Source organism: Porites lutea, chromosome 6 (genome assembly GCF_958299795.1).
Source record: "Porites lutea chromosome 6, jaPorLute2.1, whole genome shotgun sequence".
Classification (NCBI taxonomy): Eukaryota; Metazoa; Cnidaria; class Anthozoa; order Scleractinia; family Poritidae; genus Porites; species Porites lutea.
This window is the reverse complement of record NC_133206.1, coordinates 12,368,622-12,389,655: the sequence shown is the minus strand read 5'-3', so window position 1 is coordinate 12,389,655 and position 21,034 is coordinate 12,368,622. Positions and strand designations below refer to the sequence as shown.

Here is a 21,034-nt window from a genome sequence, read left to right as displayed (position 1 = left end):
ATGTAGCAATAACCATTTTCTTGCAGGCTAAACAGGCCATTAACGCTTTCTGAGAAAATTCTGTACTCTCATTTGGATGACCCAGTAAATCAGGTACATTTAACTTCTGCATAGTCATTCACAATGCACACTGCAACTAAATATTAGCAATCTGATGGTGGCCTCACATAAAATAATATAGCAAGGCATAAAAATATAGTCTTTTTGACAGTGCCTTTACATGGATGGTAAAACACTGTTGCTGACAGATGATTTTAACCTAGGTTAAACCCAATTTTCTCTGTCAGACTCCTAGCCCTAATTAGTGAGGATCATGAATAATAATAAGGGCTAGGAAACAAAGTAAATTCAGAATCAACCTACAATCCTGGACAAAACTACTTGAGAAAATGTTTTCATTAATGTGCACTACCTAACGCAACAAAACTATTTCCAAATCAACGGCTTTGCGTAAAGAAAACCCTCTCCCCCAGTTCAAAGTTGCTTCCTACAAATGCTTAGGGTTCCGGCTTTCGTTTGAAGACCCAACAACACTGCTTCCAGGGGGAGGAGTGGACGGAAGAATTGGTCGGCTACGAGGTTTAGAAAAAATGCCCCCCAAGTACGCAATTTTCTCAACAGTTTTGTCCAAGATTGTAGGTTAAAACCGGTTTAACCTGGGTTCCATTTGGATTTACAAGACATGTTTCACAGGTGATATTATAAGTAAGGTGCATGGTTATTTGTTAATTTAAAACTGTTAACCCATTGTAACTGTGCACACATTCTTTAGAGCTTTTTCTTCTTTCATACAGGATATAGAGCGAGGTGTGTCATACTTAAAGCTCAGACCGGATCGAGTTGCAATGCAAGATGCTACTGCCCAGGTGCATTATATATTCAGCAATAATTCCTCTCTTTGGTGTCTTACATTTTATGGTCTCCCTTTGCATTTACCATATATAGTAGTTACATACGCACGCATAGATTCAATAAAACGTGTTTGTAGTGAACTGCCATGTTGTCCGGGTGCATTCTCGGATCTCTCGTCAGTACATGACATTACACGTATGAGAAAATCAGCCCCTGGTCAAAATGTTTTTAAGAGTACATGTAGATTGAAAGGCAGCATGCAAAGAAAGGTGTGTCCATTAGCCTGGGCTAGTGATATTTGATTTTAACTTACCCAGCAGGCAAGTGAAGTTTTGTGGGGAATTTAAGTTACAGAAGAACTGTAAGCACTCCTGGTAATGAACTTTTTCCTTTTTCTTTTTTTTTGGCAGAGGGGGGGGCGGGGTGGGGGGAGTTGAAATGAATTTTGGGCTAAAACGTACGAAGGAGCTAACTAAGATGTCAATGGCATTCTGCTCAAAGACCCATGGAGCAGCGCTAGAGGGACAGCCCTGTCTGGGAAATGTTTCAAATTTTTGTGCTAGAATGTGTGATAGGGTGTTGTTTTTAATGTTTTTTTTTTACTAAATGAGTACAGAACATTTTGATTGAAAAGTAAAGTCAATTTAGAAACTTGTCAGTATATCTATTACTAAAGCACGTCACTATTCTAAGTTTTATTCAAAATATAACAAAGTAGGAAGGGACATAAATTTCTTTTGTAAATGAAGCACTTTTGGGCTAGCTGGAGGTGGTCAAGATTTAGAAAGAGTTGACTCATTCAACCACCAAACAGCTGGTTTTCAAAAGGCTGATGAGTTAAAAGAAAATAAGATTTATTCTTATGATATACAAGTACGACTGAACCTCTTTTTGAACATGATTCTTAGTATGCTGTAAACTTAACTATGTAGTGCGTTATTTTTGCTGCAGATGGCAATGCTTCAGTTCATTTCTAGTGGCCTTCCAAAGGTGAGAGTTAGTGGTTTCAGTTTCATTAATGGATACAGGATCTATTAATTTAGCGCTCTTTATGTTTTACCTAAAACTGCATTATTGTTTTATTGCCGCAGTAGATTTTTCTTCTGCAAGTCCTATTATTATAAATTAGAATGTCTGAATGGTCCATAAGGTCCTTCATTAAGGTGATTCCATAGTAAAAGAACCTAACATAGATTTTAGCTTAAACTTGGTACACTGATGTAACAAGTCAAGAAGATGATAAAAAAGTAATAAAAAGTGGGGGTCACCGTGCTCGTTTTGACGTCACAATGCTGACAAATACGGCTATTTAGGACCCTTTTACAAAAACCGCGGGCAGCGCAAAACTAGACAAAAATGAGGGATTTTTTCGATGATGCATGTGACATCACACAGAATTTGACTTTAATGTATTGTTTATCCACTTACGTACCAGAAAAATGCCTTTTAATGCCCTTGTTTTTACTTTGCGCTCCAAAGTAGAATTAAATTGGACGCGCGCTTTTCGACCCGTGATAGCTCAATCCGTACAATTTAGTAAAATTACCAAAAAACTGAACATAGATTTGTGCCAATTTTTTTCTCATCGAAAGGATGCACTGTCCTTATTATAATCATGAAATAAAAAATGGGGGTCACCGTACTCGTTTTTGCGGTAGAGCTGCAGAAAGTGCGCACCAAACGCATTTTCTCCGATTTTTGAGAGAGGACTGGGGCGAGTTTCAAAATAGAATGTATGTGAAAGGGGGAAGAAAGTATTAAAAAATCCGTTTTTACAGAATTTACATCGAGATATCACATTTAGGACACAATTTGATAAAGAAAGTGTTTAAATGAAAATCAAAGTGAGTAAGCACAAGTTAAACATCCAATATCGAGGTTCTCCGAGAGGAGGTCGAACTTAGCAACACGCGTACTGCTTACGTTATGCAGATTCCCAACACATTGAGTCTCACCTCGGCAAGAAACAACAGCAAGCAAAAATTCCAATAGCGTTTCTCATCAGTCAACTTCATTTTAATAATATTACTTCACATGCTCTTTTTTACGGCGGCCATCTTGTTATGCGCAGTAAGAGATGCGCAGTGCAAAACTAGGGAATCACCTTAAGTCAAGTTTCTTGTTTCCTATAATGCTCAAACAGTTCTATGCCCACTTGTTTTTCTTTGCTCAGTAACATAATTAAAAGACTGAGTTGTGGAATGTGATGCCAAGTTTGAGCTAGTTATATGCTGGTGTAGCTTCTGATTGATTCAATTTCAGTGGAGTAGAGAGGCCATTTCATACTACAAAATCAGTATGGGCCACATGTGTCTTATTAATGAGTGGACTACCTGTGCCATTTATGTGCACATGGGTTATCTGTGTTGTGTTGGCTATCTGTGATCTGACAGTCCTTTCAGTGTAAGTGATTTATGAGTAATGGGTGGGCTACCTACACTATGTGGAAGCCCTGTGACATCACCAGCGTGCAAAGAAAGTGGTGTCCGATAGCCTCAGCCTAGTGGATTTTGCTATCGGGCTAGTGAATTCTGTTCTTAACTTGCCCGATCGCCAAGTGATTTTTTGGAGGGAATTCAAATTACAGAAGAAATGTAATCAATCCTGCTCGTCAAATCTTTTTCAGGCTAGTTGAAATGACTTTCGGGCTAGTACATGCTAGCTACAGCTTGCCTGAATGGCAAGGTGTAAAACTGACTTTCTTTGCACCCTGATCACTGCATCTTAAATGTTGATTACACAGGTTGCAGTTCCCACAACCATCCACTGCGATCATTTAATAGAAGCCCAGATTGGAGGAGAGCAGGATTTAAAGAGGGCTAAAGACATCAATGAAGAAGTTTACAACTTCTTAGCAACAGCATCTTCGAAGTATGGTGTTGGCTTTTGGAAACCTGGTAGTGGAATTATTCATCAAATAGTGCTGGAGAACTATGGGTTTCCTGGTGTCCTGTTGATTGGCACTGACAGCCACACACCAAATGGAGGTAAGTATTTTTGTTATCTACGATGAATAATAATTATATGAATTCCATATGTTGGAACAAAAGAATAAAGAAATAAATGCCAAGAAGATCATCACAGTTTAAAAATAAATGTAACTTTATACAGTTGTGAAAAGAAGGCCAGAAAAAAAAATTGGGCTTGCTGGGATTCAAACTCTGACGTCTTTACCTGCTTTGATCTTCTTTGCACTTGAAAGCAATGAAATTATCTTACCTGTGAAAGTGTTTATAAATCATAAAAATTAATAACAGCACTCCTTGGCCAGCTTTCATTTTTTCTCTGGGATTTCATCAGCACTCACAACCATGTAGCCAAAGCAAAAAACAGGTCAATCCTAAAGCTTTCAAGTCCAGATTTTCTCATAACACAGTAAGACCCACTCTCAAATCCTCATTTCTCTAGCACCAAGAGTTTTTGTTTCAAAAGCAAATAAAATTTCTCTTGTTTTTCTGTCATTCCTTTGCCTGGTTTATTTCGGCTCTCAACTTCTTGTTCTCTTGCCATGAAAGCATTTAAGTAAATATCAAGTTTTTACTTTCTCATGGTAAACCATTGATCAATTTTTGGATACAGTTCTTAGTCACCCTGGGATATTTTTAAATACAGTAAATCTCACTCATGACAATGATGACACATGGCTAAGGGTGCGTTCCTATGAGATGATCCAGATCAAGATCAGTGATCCGAGATCGCTCGGATCATGGTAGATCAAATGAACCGATGAATCCACTCTGCATAATGATTCGTCGGTTCATTTGATCTACCATGATCCGAGTGATCTCGGATCACTGATCCTGATCCAGATCATCCCAAAGGAATGCACCCTAAATCATTAACATTTTGTTAAATCTTTATTGACTGTAGGTGATAAATTTGTCATCGAGCTATTGTGACACTGATTGAGCATAAATAATAATAAATTCTCCTGTCAGTGGTTGTTAATTATTAGTATTAATTAAGAATTAATTATTAATGCTTGTTATACTCTACCTGCTGCCTTCCTTTAGGTGGTCTTGGTGGACTCTGTATTGGTGTGGGTGGAGCAGACGCTGTGGACGTCATGGCTGATATTCCCTGGGAGCTCAAATGTCCAAAGGTGAACATTACAATGTACTTTAACAATAATTATTATTGGATGAGGTTTTTATGATATCCAGAATAATCAAGGTCAAGGTAGGGGTTGGCTGAGGCTGATAACTGAGACCTTGATTATTCTGGATATCATAAGAACCGAATATAGTAATTGTTTTATTATACATTGAACAAATTCTTCTTTTCTGGCTTCAACATAAAATGTACATTTTCAAGGTTTGTGCCAACTCTTTCTTCTCCTCAGGTTCTCTCAGTTTTTTCTCTTTCACGTAATCAGCAAACAGCTCGTTTGCCACCTTCATTGACCTCATTGTGTTTTGTGAGTCCTTATCTTCAACTATTTTTTCCATGACTTGCTCGGTGAGCGAAGCAAACCTGAAAGTCATGTTTTTGCTTCTTCACTGATGGCAAGCAACACAAAGCATGCAAACTTGACATGATTACCCTTAGAAATCATGCACCGCAGTCATACATGACATGATAACCTGTGACCTTAAAGTGCCCTTGACATGATTATTGCATAATCTGCAGCTAGATGACGTCTCAGGCGCTGATTTCGAAAATTCACTATACGCTTATGGCCAATCAGAAAAGAGATACTGAGTTCAATGTATAAGAAAAAGTAGTAACAGGGTTACAGGGGATTTACAGAAGACTCCAAGGATGTGCAGCATATAAATGTTTGCTAGAACCTGATGCATGTGAATAAAGGTGGGTGAAATGAACCCTCCTACCCCTATCATGAAGAGAGGCCCACTGGCTAATCTTGTCCCTTTACGGCTGCTTTTCCCTTCCTTGAGGTGATTGCCTGAGAGGTTTGACTTGGTTAGCATTAGATAACATCAGGTGAAGCCAGATTAGACACCTTATGAGGTTTACATAATGAATTTTTCTCTTAATGTAAGGAGACTGGAACAGAACCCCACTAACCTTGTTGAATACAGCTAAAAAAGACAAAACTGCAGAGCGACGGTTATGGAGAGAATATACTAGAGAGTTAAGCACTGATCTGGAGTGATTAGGGTTAAGCACTGAACTGGAAATGGTCAGCTTTCTATTTTATATTATATTACACACATGTTCTTCATTTAATTTTACTGAAAGAAACAATCTGGTTTCAGCTGATGTTACCTGATGCTAACCGTTTGACTTTGTTTTCTTAAAGAGGAGGGGAAAGCTATTCATATTTAGGAAATCAAATTCATATTTTTAGGAAATTGAATTTTGATAATATCTGGTGATTTGGCGATGAACTTATGCAGTGGGGGCGTGGAGGAGGGGGATAGATTGCACTGGGAACCCCCTAGGATTTCATAGCAGACATTCCTTGTCAATTAAAAAATCTAATTTGGGTTTAAAAAATCCCAGTCCTGATAGCCTTGGTTTTGTAGGAATTCAGTCAAAGTATGTAGTTTATATAGTATTAATTCACTTCTAATTTCCTCTATAATATTTTTTTTATTATTGTCCTGTGTTTATATAAACAGGTTATAGGTGTCAAACTTACTGGAGATTTGAAGGGTTGGACATCACCAAAAGGTAATTGTATTTTCAACTGTTTCTTGTCTTTCTACATGTTTCTGAATATGTTTTGTGGCAAAGTTAGCTTATGTTGTTGTCCTTTCGTTTACAGATGTTATCCTTAAAGTTGCTGATATTTTAACAGTGAAAGGAGGAACTGGGGCTATTGTGGAATATTTTGGACCTGGAGTGGATTCCATTTCTTGCACAGGTAGATGTTCTAGATGCTAATCAAAGCTTGGACACTGAATAGTGAGTTAAAGCAACAACAGTTTTGAGCAACACTCCTCAACTGGAAATGGACTTATTGCATTCTTGGGCCATGATTGTGACCAAATTATCAGGCAAATCATCTTCATGAGAGTAAAGATGCTAAGCAATACAAATTTAGTAGCATCAAGGGATATTGGGAGGGAAATGGACTAACTTCTGGCTGACTTTCATTGCTCAAAAATTCTTTGCTTATTAAGCTGCCTAATGTAACATTCAGGGTTGTCAAAAGTAGCCGGCTGCCATTGAAAATCGCTGCCTACTTAGTTAGTATCAGCTGGCTACTCTGCTTAGCATTTCTTTACGGATGGCGTTTTTGGAATAAAATATCTCTGGACTGGCCGCTTACTTTGACAACTCAGCCATCTACATGTACTTCAAAGCTTTCTGACAACCCTGAACATTGCTTGCCCTGCTGAACTTGTGATATATAAATTTTAGGAATGGGAACCATTTGTAACATGGGTGCAGAAATTGGTGCCACCACCTCGGTTTTCCCTTACAATTACAGAATGGAAAAGTACCTCAACGCAACCGGACGTGAACAGATTGCTGAGCTTGCGAACAAGCATGCTGATTTCCTTCAATCTGATAATGGTGCAGACTATGATCAGGTTATTGAAATCAATCTCAGCGAGGTGAGCTTTCTACACTAAATGTATATTTACTGCGTTAACATCATTGTTGTGTTGAAGAAAAGCACAGTGAACGGTATGCCCAAGCATAAAACATAATTCACTGTGAGGGAATACTCAAGATCAAGGAAAGAGGAAACATCTTTGCATTTCAGGAGGTTTGCTCTTTTAGACGATAAAAGTCTTGTTCACCTTAAGTTATCTCTGCTATTACCAGTAAACTGTCAAGCAATTACAAGATCAAAGTAATGCTAAAAAATAATTAACAATCATTGGACGAGGTTGAGCAAAATATCGTGATTTGTCTGTGGCAAGCAGATCAATTATTAGCCGAAGGCTGAGGCAAATAATTGATCTGCGAGACACTGACAAATCACGATATTTTGCGATAACCGAGTTCAATAATTGTTTTATCATTCGATAACTGAGTTTGTTTTTTTAATGAATATCCTTGGGAAGCGAAGCGATCTGCCATTTTCACACAAGAGCGATCACAGGAAGGAGAAAAGCACGGTTTCCTTTATGCATGAGCAGAATATTATTTGCAGCCAAACACTGTTGGACGGCATCGTACATGAGCAGACCATTATTTGTAGGCAGTTGTTTACAGGTCACGTGGTGGGCTCTCGGCCAATGAAAAGATAGAAAAATTTGCTTCGAATGATAATAAAATTTATTTTATCATTATGAGGCGAACAATGCTTGTAATGTCCATTACAGTGTGGTTCGCCAAAACTCAATAATAATTATTGAGTTTTGGCGAACCACACTGTAATGGACATTACAAGCATTGACAAAGAAAATGTTCTTGCATTATGAAGTATGCTGTCAGACATGAATAATACCCAATAAATGCAGTTATAGTTCTGAAAGATTTTTTTATGAGGATGATATAGGAGAATGATCACTGTGTTCCTAATATTATTGCTTTCTTTTTTAGCTTGAGCCTCATGTAAATGGTCCATTTACCCCAGACTTGGCTCATCCCATCTCTAAACTAGGTTCAACAGCAAAAGAGAAGGGCTGGCCAATGGATATTAGAGTGGGTGGGTACAACTACTTCTTTACTTTACTGACCCTATTATCTGTTCCTCTGGTCAGTATTAAAATGCTTTTAGTTGTAAAACTCTTTTATTTCCTAAAGTGTCAGAAGTAGTATATTGAAAATGAGCGCGAGTGCTTCATCAGGGTATCCAGACACCAAGAAACAGATGAAAGCATGGAGCCCTTGTGCTTTTATTGTTTCGAAGTGTCTGGATACCCCGATGAAGCACGAAGCTTGAGTATTTGATAAACTACATCTAAAATTTCATTTTTTAAAATAATTTAATTCCACTGCAATTAAAATGAATACCTCGGGCACAAAAGTTAAAAACCTTGTGCTCAGGATTCAGTCATAATAATATTATTTACTGGTGGCCAGCAGATATTTTCAAAACTAATTTATGTGACATTGGAGCTGGAGGGTGCTCACACACCTGGGCCCTGTTTAAAAAAATTAATGCTGGACAAGGTCAGTGAATGCCTATTTTGAAAGAAGTAAATAATGTGTACAGGCTAAGGCTGTGCACTAACAGCTTAGTAGCCCCTGCAAGTTTTAGTTTCAACATATAACACAGGTGTAAAGCTTATGACAGGGTTAGTTTGTAGAGTGCTGGTCTGTTGAACAGGAATTTATCCCCTGGTACCACACCATTTCTATGGTTTTTAAATTAATGGAAGCAAAAGGTACATGTACCGTCCTTGTTCCCAAACGGCTCAACCCACTTCCTTCAATTTTGTTGCCAAATATATTGACACTTAAATAAAGTGTTTTTACAGGTCTGATTGGCAGCTGTACCAACAGTAGTTATGAAGACATGACCAGGGCAGCAAGTATCGCTAAACAAGCTCTAAAACATGGACTTAAATCCAGGTACTGTGAACAAAGTAAACAGGTAGATTACTGTCTCCCAGATGAATTCTGAAAGATTACATGCAGTTCCTTAGTTGACTTTTGTTAAAGTTGGTACAATAAAAACTGTATTGTTAACTGGACTTTGTATCAAGAAGATAAGAGCACCAGTACAATGTAAGTCCCAAACTGTTCTTCCCTTATATTCTAGACCAAGTGGACACCTCTGTTATTGTTTTATCTCCTAATGGTGGTCAAAGGAAGCAAAAGGCCCAAAATAATCAATTTTATAAAAAAAAGGTCCTTCAAGATAAATAGTACCATGCAAAATTTTTGCCAAAGAGTTTTCAGTTGAACTGTAACATTAAGGGAGATGGAAGACATGAGTCTCTGCATTTAGCATCAAATTCCGCGATGGGTTGAGCATTGTTTTAATACTCACCCCATCATCATGATCTTTAGCTTGAAAGTTGTATTATTGGGCTGTGCTCAAGCAGTGCAGTGCTATGTGGCACCTTGTGACAAGGAAATCATATCTGAACTTCATAACAATTAAATGCTTGTCACTGAAGATTTCATAAGTTCAGCGCTCCTGAGTTCCCTACAAAAATATATTTTTTTTGAGTACAGCCTTCACTCACGACACAGACAAGGTTAGGGAGTGGCAAGGAAAAACTATCACTCTGTACCTGTATAATGTACTGTTGTTAATTGAAGTATGTACCTTTCTTCTTAGGTCAATGTATACAGTTACTCCTGGATCAGAGCAAATTCGTGCTACTATCGAAAGAGATGGAATTGTAAGTTATTATAATGCTGATATCCTTTATTTCCAGTTAAATAATTCCTGTTGTAAACTACCTTACAACACGATAACAGTCTGTATGATAGTGGGTCTCTCAAAACTCATGTCTTAGTAACTTAATTACTCCATGGTTTTACAAACTTAGTTCACTACAGATTTTTTTGTAGCTCCTTTGATAACAAAAGAATTACACTGACAACATCAGAACTTGTATATTTTTCTTGGCTAATTTTTTACTTCCTTGTTTTATTTTATTTATGTAGTTACATTACAGATCCATTCTGTGTAAGTCACAATGTTTATTATTGACTGTGTCTATTTTCGTGTGTTCATTAGGCAGAAACCTTGAGAGAATTCGGAGGAACAGTTTTGGCAAATGCCTGTGGACCTTGCATTGGTCAGTGGGACAGGTCAGGAGGAATCTCTTTTTTCTTTTCTACCAGTGGACATTTAAACACATCACCTAATCCAAAGCAAACAGTAGAGGAAAGAGTCTAATAGTCTTTTGTCTTCACTTTTATCACAATATTATTATGCTATGCACTTATGCATTTTAGACTAAGGCCCAGTTCAAACATCAATCTTTTCATGTACCAAACTTAATACCTGTTTAGGTCAACCCAAATGATATAAGTTTGACGGTTGATTCAGACGTCAAACTTAATATTATTAGTTGGATGCAGTTCATTTTCACGATGTTCAATGGTTTAAAATGTTTGCAAGTGAAAATAAATTGTAGCAAGTTATGCATTAAGTTTGGCACGTTTGAAACGAAGCTGCTCCACAGTCAAAATTCCCACCACCCAAATTGGATATGTCGAACTTAATTGAATCAAATGCCGATCTTTTCATGTACATCAGCAGCGAAAAACGCAATTGTGAAGGCGGCTTTTGAACTTTAGAGTTTGCATGTTTGAGAAAAACGCAGTAATTGAGGTTCGGTACATGAAAAGATCGACATTTGAACTGGGCCTAAGGAACATTAATTTTGCCTTGGAGATGTTGTTCAGCAAATAATACTAAAGGTGTAATGCTGCAGTGTTGAACACTTTCTAGGAAACTTTACCTTACCTTTTTTTTTATTCCTTGTTCAGCTGTATAATTAGGTATCAGTAAAATGAATAGTGCTGAGATTTATACCCCACCAATGGGGGAATGGCAATACACCTGTAGTATAAAAAACCTACCACAAAGGCTTGAAAATAACACAGTTTATCAGCGTGCAAAGAAAGTCGTGTCCGATAGCCCGGGGCTAGTGGATTTTGCTGTCGGGCTAGTGATTTTTGTTCTTAACTTGCCCGACGGGCAAGTGCTGCTTTGATGGGAAATTCAAATTACAGAAGGATTGTAATCAATCCCGCTAATCAAAAAGGGTTTTCGGGCTAGTTGAAATGACTTGTGGGCTAGTACATGCTTGCTACAGCTTGCCCGAATGGCAGGCTGTAAAACTGACTTTCTTTGCATCCTGTTTTTTTATGGCCGCCCCAACACTCAGTAACAACACTCTTTGCATGCTCTCTCATTTTAATAGGTCCCAGATGTGAGTAACTGAAAACCTCCATACATTACAACACCTTGTAATGCGTCATGTTTAGATAAACATCATTGCTTTAGGTCTCGTAAGTAACTTTACTATGCTAATGTATGCTAAAATTTGTATTTGTAGACAAGATGTCAAGAAAGGAGAAGCCAACACAATTGTGACATCGTACAACAGAAATTTCACAGGCCGAAATGATGCCAATCCTGCAACTCATGCCTTTGTAACTTCACCAGAGGTACGTCAAACAACTTAATGCTGCATGCAGGGTGGCAAAGGGGTCTTGACTTATAATCCCATGCATTTTTGTCACTAAAATTGAGGTGATAGATTGATGGTTTGACAACCTGTGTGAAAAGCAATCTTCATTTACAAATTGAGTTGTGTAGTATGGTTTCCAACCCTGGTTATTGACCTGATTGGTCATTCAAGTTTTGATATTTTTGGTTGTTTGTCAGTGTAATTTACAAGTTTAGCCATTGTTTTAGAGTCTGAATACAATAGCTACAATAATTATTGTAAATTACACTACGTTTTATTAAATTGATCCGAGGACAACCATATAAATCCAACCCACTAATGCCATGTAACTCTTTGGCTCAACCCATTTTATAGTAGTGTAAAAGAAAGCTTTAATTGATGAACACTTGAAATTAATGATGTTTCAATAATTTTTGTCACTTTTCAGAGAAATATTAGTTATTTGATTGAACTTTTTTGTCAGCAAGCAGTTAACATATATTTCTCTGGAATTTTGCCCTTTTTGACGCATTATACTGCATGCTGTAATCTTTTTCCCAATTTGTTTGACAATGTATTGATGTCGAAAGGAGAATCTGTACATTGGCTAGCCTGCGAGTAGGCTCACTTCGGCAAATTAAGAGAAAATTTTGGCAGCAGAGCCACCATCCAGCAAGAAAACCCAAATTCACACAAGTGAGCCTGTTTGCAAGCTATACATTGATCATTCTCTGATTATCTTGATAGATGGTTACAGCACTGTCCATTGCTGGTGAACTGGACTTTAACCCTCAGACAGATTCATTAACTGGCACAGATGGTAAGAACAAATTAAATATATGTTGCAGATAATTTTTTAATTTATAATTTTGTAGAAATGATCAAATCACCATTAATTCAAAGTTGAAATGATGGTGTATTGTTTTTAAATTAATTTTATAGGTACAGAATTTAAACTGGAGAGTCCTTATGGAGATGAACTACCTGATAAGGTAATGAGTTGTATCTTTTTATACATTAATATTGACCAAGGAAGCCCGTTTAACTGTGGTAAGTTTCAAAGGAGGCCATAGCAAAATGCATAGACCAAGACTGATCTCCAATAGGTCCTCTATTTAAATTCATTTTAAAAAAGTCTTGGAGAAAGTTGATCAGACAGAATAAGGTTGATAATGTAACTAATTCTCTACACAGTGTACATGTGCTTTTGCTAATGATTTTAATTAAAAGAAACTGGTAAATTAGGTGAATTTTTGACTTGTTACTTGTGTTGATCACTTTGTTGTGAATCTGGCTCAAATGTTCCTTAAAATTGTTGCAGGGCTTTGATCCCGGCGAGGACACATACCAGGTTGGTGATAAATCTTATTTAATACTGTAAAATCTTGAAATCAAAGAGCATGATGCAACAGTAATGACGAAGAGGTTTTATTGACAAAATTCGGACCCTGGGGTGTTGTATGTGGAGTCAAAAGTTACCATAGTACAACATACATCTTGCGAAGTATTTTCTTTGGGGTTATTTAACCATATTTGAAAAGCACAATTCTCACCTGCAATGAGGCAGAATTTTAGATGCATTCACGCTTACTTTTGCTTTTTATTTGCCTTGCCCACAAGGTATTTATTTTACCAAAAAAGTGAAAACAGAGCCTGACTGTAGCTGAAATGTTGTTTTCAAGTGAAACATCTTTGGGATTACCTTTAGACAGTTATTTTTTCTTCCTTTTATTCCACCACAGGATTAAAAATCATTTTTTTTCATTATTTTCAACAAGAAATTATCCCCTGTTGTTTTCAACTTATGTAGCTATGGAATAAATGGCTTAGTCTTGTTAATAAACAAAACAATAATTTTTCTCATGTATGGATTGATCAGTGATCTCTATAAACATTTCAAATATATTTCTCTGCCCTAAACTTAAATGTGCACTGTTACAATATAGAGAGTACTTGCTATAAACTTATGAATAAAATGTGAATGACAAGAACATGAGGTGAAAGTTGCGCAGGCATGCCAGCCTCATTATTTGGAGGCCCAAATCGTCTCCAAAAAAAACAAGCAGTGGTTCATCTTCCACTCAAAATCAAATTGTTCTTTTATGATTGACCTCGTTCTTTACTGTACAGGCCCCACCAGCTGATGGCTCATCAGTATCAGTAGATGTAAATCCTCAAAGGTAAGCCTTTCTTGATCTTGGATGGTGACTGCATACTGAGGATGAGTTCAACCAACATAATTAACCTATCCATTAACTAAACACTAAGAAGATGTCTTTAGTTTTAGTTTGTAGAGTGAGATGTGCCAGAGTTGTAAATTGGTCACATGTGTGATGGGAGAGGCCCCCCAAAAAGTCTTTCTTTTTCTTGCTCCATGTGGCTTCTCCACTCATTGCACCCCTCTAACTTTGAAGAAAAGTAGGAGACTGTTCATAGTCTATATAACTATGACAGTGGTGTTATGAATAACTGCCACCCTCCTCAACTTTGTGTGTCTTGCCCTGTTAGACACACTAGTTTTTCCACCCCATACCATCCCTTACCATTCTGGGTCTAAATACCAACTTCTTGGACAAAAATCAAGGTACTGAATTACCTGCTGAAGGGTTTTTCCGTGTTTTAGGTATTAATAATATTGTAGTTTATAAGTTGTTTCTCCCAATAGAAGATAATAGGACTTGGGATTTGTGAATTTCACCAAAATTATATTTGTCAATCGGAATTTGGTTTCCGAAGAGTTCCTCAAACTTTTATTCAGTGTTGTCAAGAGAGAATTCAATTGTCACCCTTATGATACTTTGCATGGCTTGCTTTGAGGCAGTCACCCATGGACTTGATAACATTTCATGCGGACGTCTCTGGGATCAGACTTCCCTTTAATTACAACTTCTAAATAACTTGAGTGAAATTAACATCTCCTGACCAACGCCCGAAAATTCCACCTCCCGCCCATTATTGTCTCGTTTCTCTCTGTTCCTGTAGCAACCGGCTTCAACTTCTGTCTCCCTTTGATAAATGGGATGGGAAAGACCTTCAGGATATGACCGTCTTGCTCAAGGTAATTATTGCAATTGTTACAATTGGTCTGACAAGGATAATAAATCACAGGGATATAAGTGAGAGAGACTTAAACCAGCAAGTGTTGCCCTTTTTAATTTCACAAACGTGCCATCAGAAAAAGATAGAAAAGTTGTAGTGTATTCAATCCTGCAAATAGGTAAATGTAGCTCAGCGTTTTACAGTGTGTTATCATGTAAGGTAGTCCTTGCTTTTATCAAATTGGTAGAAGTGTGCACTGATTTGTTGTTTGTTAGTTTGGTTGTTATTAATAGTAGAGCCAATTGCAAAGTTTTACTGTAAGGATCCAAAGAGTTCTGAACACTCGGGGCGTCCTGTGTGTACATTTTAAGATTTCCTTGTTGCAGACACCCTAAAGGGAGAAGTTAGCCTGCCAGGGGCCACTAAAGCACAGTCTAGTGATGTCTTAATACATTGACATTTTATTTACTTATTTCTTTACTAGGTAAAAGGAAAGTGTACCACAGATCACATCAGGTAGGAACACACTCTTACCATAGTACTGGTACCTTCTTTTGTGTCACGCATTCATGTCACACAGCCGGGATTGCATGACACAGGAAGATTGCCGGACAGAAAGGGAAAAATAAAACAAAGATCAGGGGAGTGCCTTGAGAGGAAATTTAACATTATTTTTTCCTCAAGTGTCTCAAGCTAAAATCCTTTCTTACGCTGTTCAGGAAAAGAAACATTTGTTCAACTAAAGTGTTTTAAGACAAACAAAAAAGTAGTGTGAACTACTTGAATAGGAGAAAAGGAAAAATATTCGATGTTTGCCATCCAGAGTGTCTGAGTTCTGTTAACTTAGAATGTGTTTGTGTTGTATAGTGCTGCAGGTCCATGGCTCAAATACAGAGGACATCTGGATAATATTTCCAATAACATGTTTATTGGGTAAGTATAGATGGTAACCAGCCTGCTAATGGCAGTAGTATAGGACAATTTTACACTCTTTGATGACTTTGTTATCGTTATTGTTATCGTTCAACTCTGTTTACCAGACATCAGCTCCAGTGTCTTGCTTATACTGTAAGGGATTTGAATGATTAAAGTGATTAGAGAATGTTTCTCCAACAGAGCTATCAACAGCGAGAATGACAAGGCAAACCATGTCAAGAATCAGGTGACAGGGGAGTACGGGGCAGTTCCTGACACTGCAAGATACTACAAGGTATGCAGTCAAACTTGAACTAACCTCTTGTCAATTGTATTCAATCGAAGAGTCAGCCAATCGTTGTTACTAAATGGAAAAGCAAGACATTTATTGACCTGGAAATAACTAGAAAACGTAAAAATATTACATGACCTTATCTTAATGAGATTCCCACGCATTTTATTCGTGAGATAAAGAAAAAACGCAACTTTATGGGACTCCCCTGCGAAATAAAGGAGCAACCGGTGCTCCTTATACCTGGTAACATAGGTGGTAACGCTGTTTGTTTCACAAAATTAATGCTAACAGTAATGACGATATTATAGAAGTACCCTTGTGGCTTTATCATTTGTATAAAATACATTTAATGTTGAATACTATGAAGTGGTTGTTTTTTCTTTACTGCTATCAAGGCCAATGGTATTAACTGGGTTGTAGTTGGAGATGAGAATTATGGCGAAGGCAGCAGTAGAGAACATGCTGCTCTTGAACCGAGACATCTAGGAGGAAGGGCGATCATCGTCAAGAGTTTTGCACGTATTCACGGTACGTTTATTCACGCAGGGTTCTGGTATCGTTTTTCTTTTTTTTAACTAAGCATTTTTCAGGGTGAGTACCCTGCGTTCCTCTCCTCTCAGTTTTCCGTGTGATATTCGAGATCGATCGCCGAATTCGCAGAGGTCATGCTACTGCGGTTAACTGCCCCTAAGCCGGACTGCTTTTTAACCGGCACTATGTGTCCATCTTAGAGAGATGGAGAGTGAACTAAAAGGAGTGGAGAAATGCACGGACCAACTCTAGGTGACCATCTTAGAGAGATGTCCATCCTAAATAGTGTGAACTAAAGGGAGTAAAGTAAGGCAGGGGCCAACTCCAGGCATCCGTCCTAGTGACAACTGAAAGAAGAAATGAAAGGCAGTGACCAACTCTAGACGTTCGTATTAACGAGGTGCCAGTCTAATAGAGGATGGACTGTATCTTGATTTCTTATGAGAAGAGTACAGTGTCCATTGAGACAAGGATGGGAAGTAACGTGGTTGACCCCCGTACACTCGAGCATTGTTTTTTTTGTCACCCGGCAGTCAAAGTCAGAACAATTACACAGAAAGTAAAGGAGTTTGAACCGTTTTTTATCATTCTCTTTCCAAGCGTTTATATTTTGTTCCATTGTTGTCTCTGGTTTTGTCCTATAAAGCCAAGTTGAAGAGGCGTTTAGCGTCCCAAAATTTTGGTTGTAAGCAAAAACTCCTGGACAAGCATAACTGGTTTCATTCGGCAGCAGTAATTGTTGCGTCTTTGAAACTGGGTTATACTTGGTTAGGTCTGCACTTCACAATATGATTTGAACTATTTCTTATTGTTTCCTTACAGAAACAAATTTGAAGAAGCAAGGTAAGATATGTGCCTCTTTTGGTAAAAACTTGATTTACTCTTTGAAAAATGTGAGCTTTCCAGTAATTAATCATGAAGCGAACACAAAGGAATTTACCACTGTGTAGGAAGATTTGATCACAGATACTAAGTACCATAATATATTTAGACTTTAGCTTTGAACATCTTTCAGAATTGTTGTTTTAAGAAGCAAACACTTGATCTTAGAATAGAAAACACTTGGTCTTAAAAGAACCCAGCTGCGCCTTTTTTTGCGACCCCGAACTTCTTGTGATTAGATAGCGGTTGAAACATGTGTCTCGTGTGATATATTACCCCGGTACTTAACCATGCAGTGGATAACACATTTGAGTTTGTCACCGCAGACTGGGTAGTGATTTCATAAGTGTGGAACGGTTTCCGTAGACTACAAGCAGTCTTTTTTATTATTAGTCCATCGAGCGAAACGCGCGGAAGACGAAAAATGCAACCCGTCGAGCAGCTAATCGCACGCGCGTGAACTGCCGCTCGCGTTTTACGCGCGCGTGCACTTCCCTCACTAATTCTGTACGAAAAGAGAGACTGCTTGCGGTCTACTTTTTTCACCTTTGTACCGACTGCCCTGATCTAGCGTGTTTTTCTTTGGCAGGTCTTCTACCTTTGACATTTGCTAACTCGTCTGACTATGACAAGATTCTACCTGATGACAAACTCTCACTTCTGGGGCTAAACGACCTTGCTCCTGCAAAGGTATTTTGGCTAACACTCAGGGGCTTCCAACGAGAATATAGTTCAAAACCACTTAAACATAGCATTGTTAAACGTATTTAAGTATATAGGCATCTTTTTATCCCCTAAAAAGTTTTCATCTGTCCGGATTTCCTAGCTGAAAGTCTAGTGATCCGAAAATTATAGGGATCAACACTTACCTACTCGAAAATTTCAGCCAGAAAAAAGGCTCCGGAAAATTCTAGGTGACCTTTTTAGCGTAAAAATCCGTTAAAAATGGGCAATTATACCATTTTTTAGATGCTCGAAAATCCTAGGAGAGGCAGACAAGCAATAATTTTACAACAAATGTTCCGAAAATTCTAGATCTCAAATCGTCTTCCGAACAGATATTTTCCGAAAATTGACGTCGGATGCCCCCGAACACTATCTTTTAAAGGCAGACTCGTACATAGCCGCTATTTATGAGTCTGGGAGAAAGGCTTAGAAGGGGGATGATTGGATTTCATTGAAGCATGCTGGGAGTCATGGGAACGCTCTGCGCGCCTCAATGTAAATCCAATCCTCTCTCATCCCGAAAACTCACAAAAAGTGACTGGGTATGCGTCTATCGTAATGGGGCAGTTTGAACAAGATTTATGCGTTAAATGCAGCAAAAGTGTTGACACGAATGGAATTTAAACAGGTGGCTACACGTGAAGTTACTATGCTGAAAATAAAAGTGATCTATTAACTACCCGTAGGAAAGAAGTGAACTCAAAACTTGAAATGCGGGGCCGATATTCCCTCTGTTATATTTGGCTTAAGTCGTTCAATGTAAAAACTATTGAGTTTTACTCACTTCTGCAGTGGTTTTATCTTTATTACATTTATTTTGATTTCAAATTGAACTCGCGTTGCGCACTCCACCGAGTTTAAAGTAACGCGTATGATTTCAGACCAAATTGCGCTCCACTCAGTTCAAATTACCATTATGACCTTCAGGGTATCTTGTGTATGCAGACGTGTATGCATCTGCGTGTGCAGCCTTTGACTTTGAATAATTTTCTCCGTTGTTTTAGCATGTCTTTACCATCTTCTCAGGACTATTGTTTTCCTTTTCTTTTGTCTTTCAGCCTGTTAAGTGTGTGGTGAAACACGCAAATGGAAGTCAAGATGAAATGCAGTTGAATCACACTATGAACGAGACGCAAATTGAGTGGTTCAGAGCCGGCTCTGCCCTCAACAGAATGGCAGAAATGTCTTCAAAGTAGAACGAGCTCCTCCTCGTCTTCATCCTTCTTCTTGGTACCCTTTGTTCCGCGTCATCTCCGCTTCATAGAGCAATGAAAGAAAATCAGTGATAAAGTAACGAGGTTTTCATGAACATTTTCTTAGACGCCAGTGCAATATTTGTGTATAATATTGACGTTTTATTGTGATACGATGAACAGTTATCCCCGTGTCCCCTTCTTTCCAATGAATTTACAATAAAGGACAATTTTGTTGCAATTTCTTTTGTCCAAAATTATTTTCAGACAGAGACTCTTTTAGAGGCGTGTCTTTTTACAGAAGTCTGCAACGGTTTGCTTTGTTAATAAACAGCTTAAAGAGAAAGGATAGTTGAATATGATTGATGTTGTTCATCTTCAATAAACAAGGACACTCTTTATGGTTGTGCACTTTCTTCTTCCCTCCGATACCGTTAAATGCCGCCTTATAAGCCCCGGACGTATACATCTTCTTAGAAGTAAGAAAAAACGTTTCAAAGAAAAAGCGTTAGAAAAAGTAAGATTCGAAAAAGTGTTTCAAAACAAGTTAGCAGTGCTGATCAAAATACGTTTTGTATTTAGTTTTTTTAAATTAAGCTTCAACAAGTCAATTTCAATACAGTTGGAGCAGAAGCTAGAGGGGCGGGACAGGGCTTGGGGGGAGGGGGGCTTATATCCTCTTAGGGTAATAAATTCTGTAACAGTAAATGAAATAACAAAAGATTGGTTTCGATTTCGACTGCGAGCAGCATTTAAACCCACCAAGTCGGTACGCCGCGGGAATCGCTTCTCGTTTTTAAATGCGGGTGTGCGTAATAAATTCATGGTAAATCGGCTAACTAATATGAGAGAAAAAGAATGAAACAGGGAAAACACCCGCGTGTGACAACCTAGTGGATTAAGAACCCCCTGGCGGAAATGTGCCTCGTGAATACCCCAAAGTACTAATCTACATGGCAAATGTTTCCAATCGAGTTATTGCGCGAAAGTTTCTCTCGTCCCAACTTTCTCGACGAACTCGCGTGGAAACGCGTTAAGCCTAACAAGATCAAGCAGGTTCTTATATGTGGGTTACAAACATTTTAACCGAGGAGTTTGACTTTTAGATGGCAAATTTATATTACAAGAAAAAACTGTACCAAAGTGTAATGACAAAAGTATTACTGTAATTCGTACAACAAAAACAGGTTTATATAAAGTACAGGCTGTAATTGTCTGCATGAAACATGCATAAAGGGGGTTTACAATGTGCAGTTGTGAACATATACTGTACATTAAGGGATCAACCTCAAATTTATTTTTCTGGTAGTTAACAACTGTATCTCCTTCATAGAAATAAATAACCTACTTAGCCTAAATTGCCAATACGCACCCCAAAATACAAGAACCTATTTTGCCAGACTTCAGAATGTAGGATCTAATACTCGGATGTTTACTGTACTCACAATTTAGTTTTCTTGGGCGTGGGGATATATTTTGCTGTCACAGTTATTTGTTACTAATTGTTTTTTGAAGTCAAAATCATGTAACTTTCATTTTCATAAAAACGATGTCACATGACCTCTTAGTGCAAATAGCCTATTTTAAAGACAAAGCAA

General features: G+C 37.9%; 1 protein-coding gene across 2 annotated transcripts in view; it reads left to right on the top strand.

The window, feature by feature from the left end:
* Window positions 1–19,677, top strand: part of LOC140940047 (aconitate hydratase, mitochondrial-like) — a 40,376-nt gene extending 20,699 nt beyond the window's left edge. For both annotated transcript variants that reach the window (XM_073388921.1, XM_073388922.1), the window contains exons 4-28: window positions 27–93; window positions 795–866; window positions 1,804–1,842; window positions 3,596–3,839; window positions 4,866–4,954; window positions 6,438–6,489; window positions 6,584–6,682; window positions 7,183–7,379; window positions 8,317–8,422; window positions 9,198–9,291; window positions 10,007–10,070; window positions 10,412–10,485; window positions 11,742–11,853; window positions 12,603–12,675; window positions 12,798–12,847; window positions 13,177–13,206; window positions 13,986–14,035; window positions 14,838–14,913; window positions 15,379–15,410; window positions 15,762–15,827; window positions 16,011–16,104; window positions 16,500–16,632; window positions 17,458–17,478; window positions 18,107–18,207; window positions 19,302–19,677. In XM_073388921.1, coding sequence (XP_073245022.1) covers window positions 27–93; window positions 795–866; window positions 1,804–1,842; window positions 3,596–3,839; window positions 4,866–4,954; window positions 6,438–6,489; window positions 6,584–6,682; window positions 7,183–7,379; window positions 8,317–8,422; window positions 9,198–9,291; window positions 10,007–10,070; window positions 10,412–10,485; window positions 11,742–11,853; window positions 12,603–12,675; window positions 12,798–12,847; window positions 13,177–13,206; window positions 13,986–14,035; window positions 14,838–14,913; window positions 15,379–15,410; window positions 15,762–15,827; window positions 16,011–16,104; window positions 16,500–16,632; window positions 17,458–17,478; window positions 18,107–18,207; window positions 19,302–19,439 — 2,173 coding nt within the window. In that variant the 3' untranslated portion in view covers window positions 19,440–19,677. The remainder of the gene's footprint in view (window positions 1–26; window positions 94–794; window positions 867–1,803; window positions 1,843–3,595; window positions 3,840–4,865; window positions 4,955–6,437; window positions 6,490–6,583; window positions 6,683–7,182; window positions 7,380–8,316; window positions 8,423–9,197; window positions 9,292–10,006; window positions 10,071–10,411; window positions 10,486–11,741; window positions 11,854–12,602; window positions 12,676–12,797; window positions 12,848–13,176; window positions 13,207–13,985; window positions 14,036–14,837; window positions 14,914–15,378; window positions 15,411–15,761; window positions 15,828–16,010; window positions 16,105–16,499; window positions 16,633–17,457; window positions 17,479–18,106; window positions 18,208–19,301) is intronic.
* The last annotated feature ends 1,357 nt before the right edge of the window (window positions 19,678–21,034 follow it).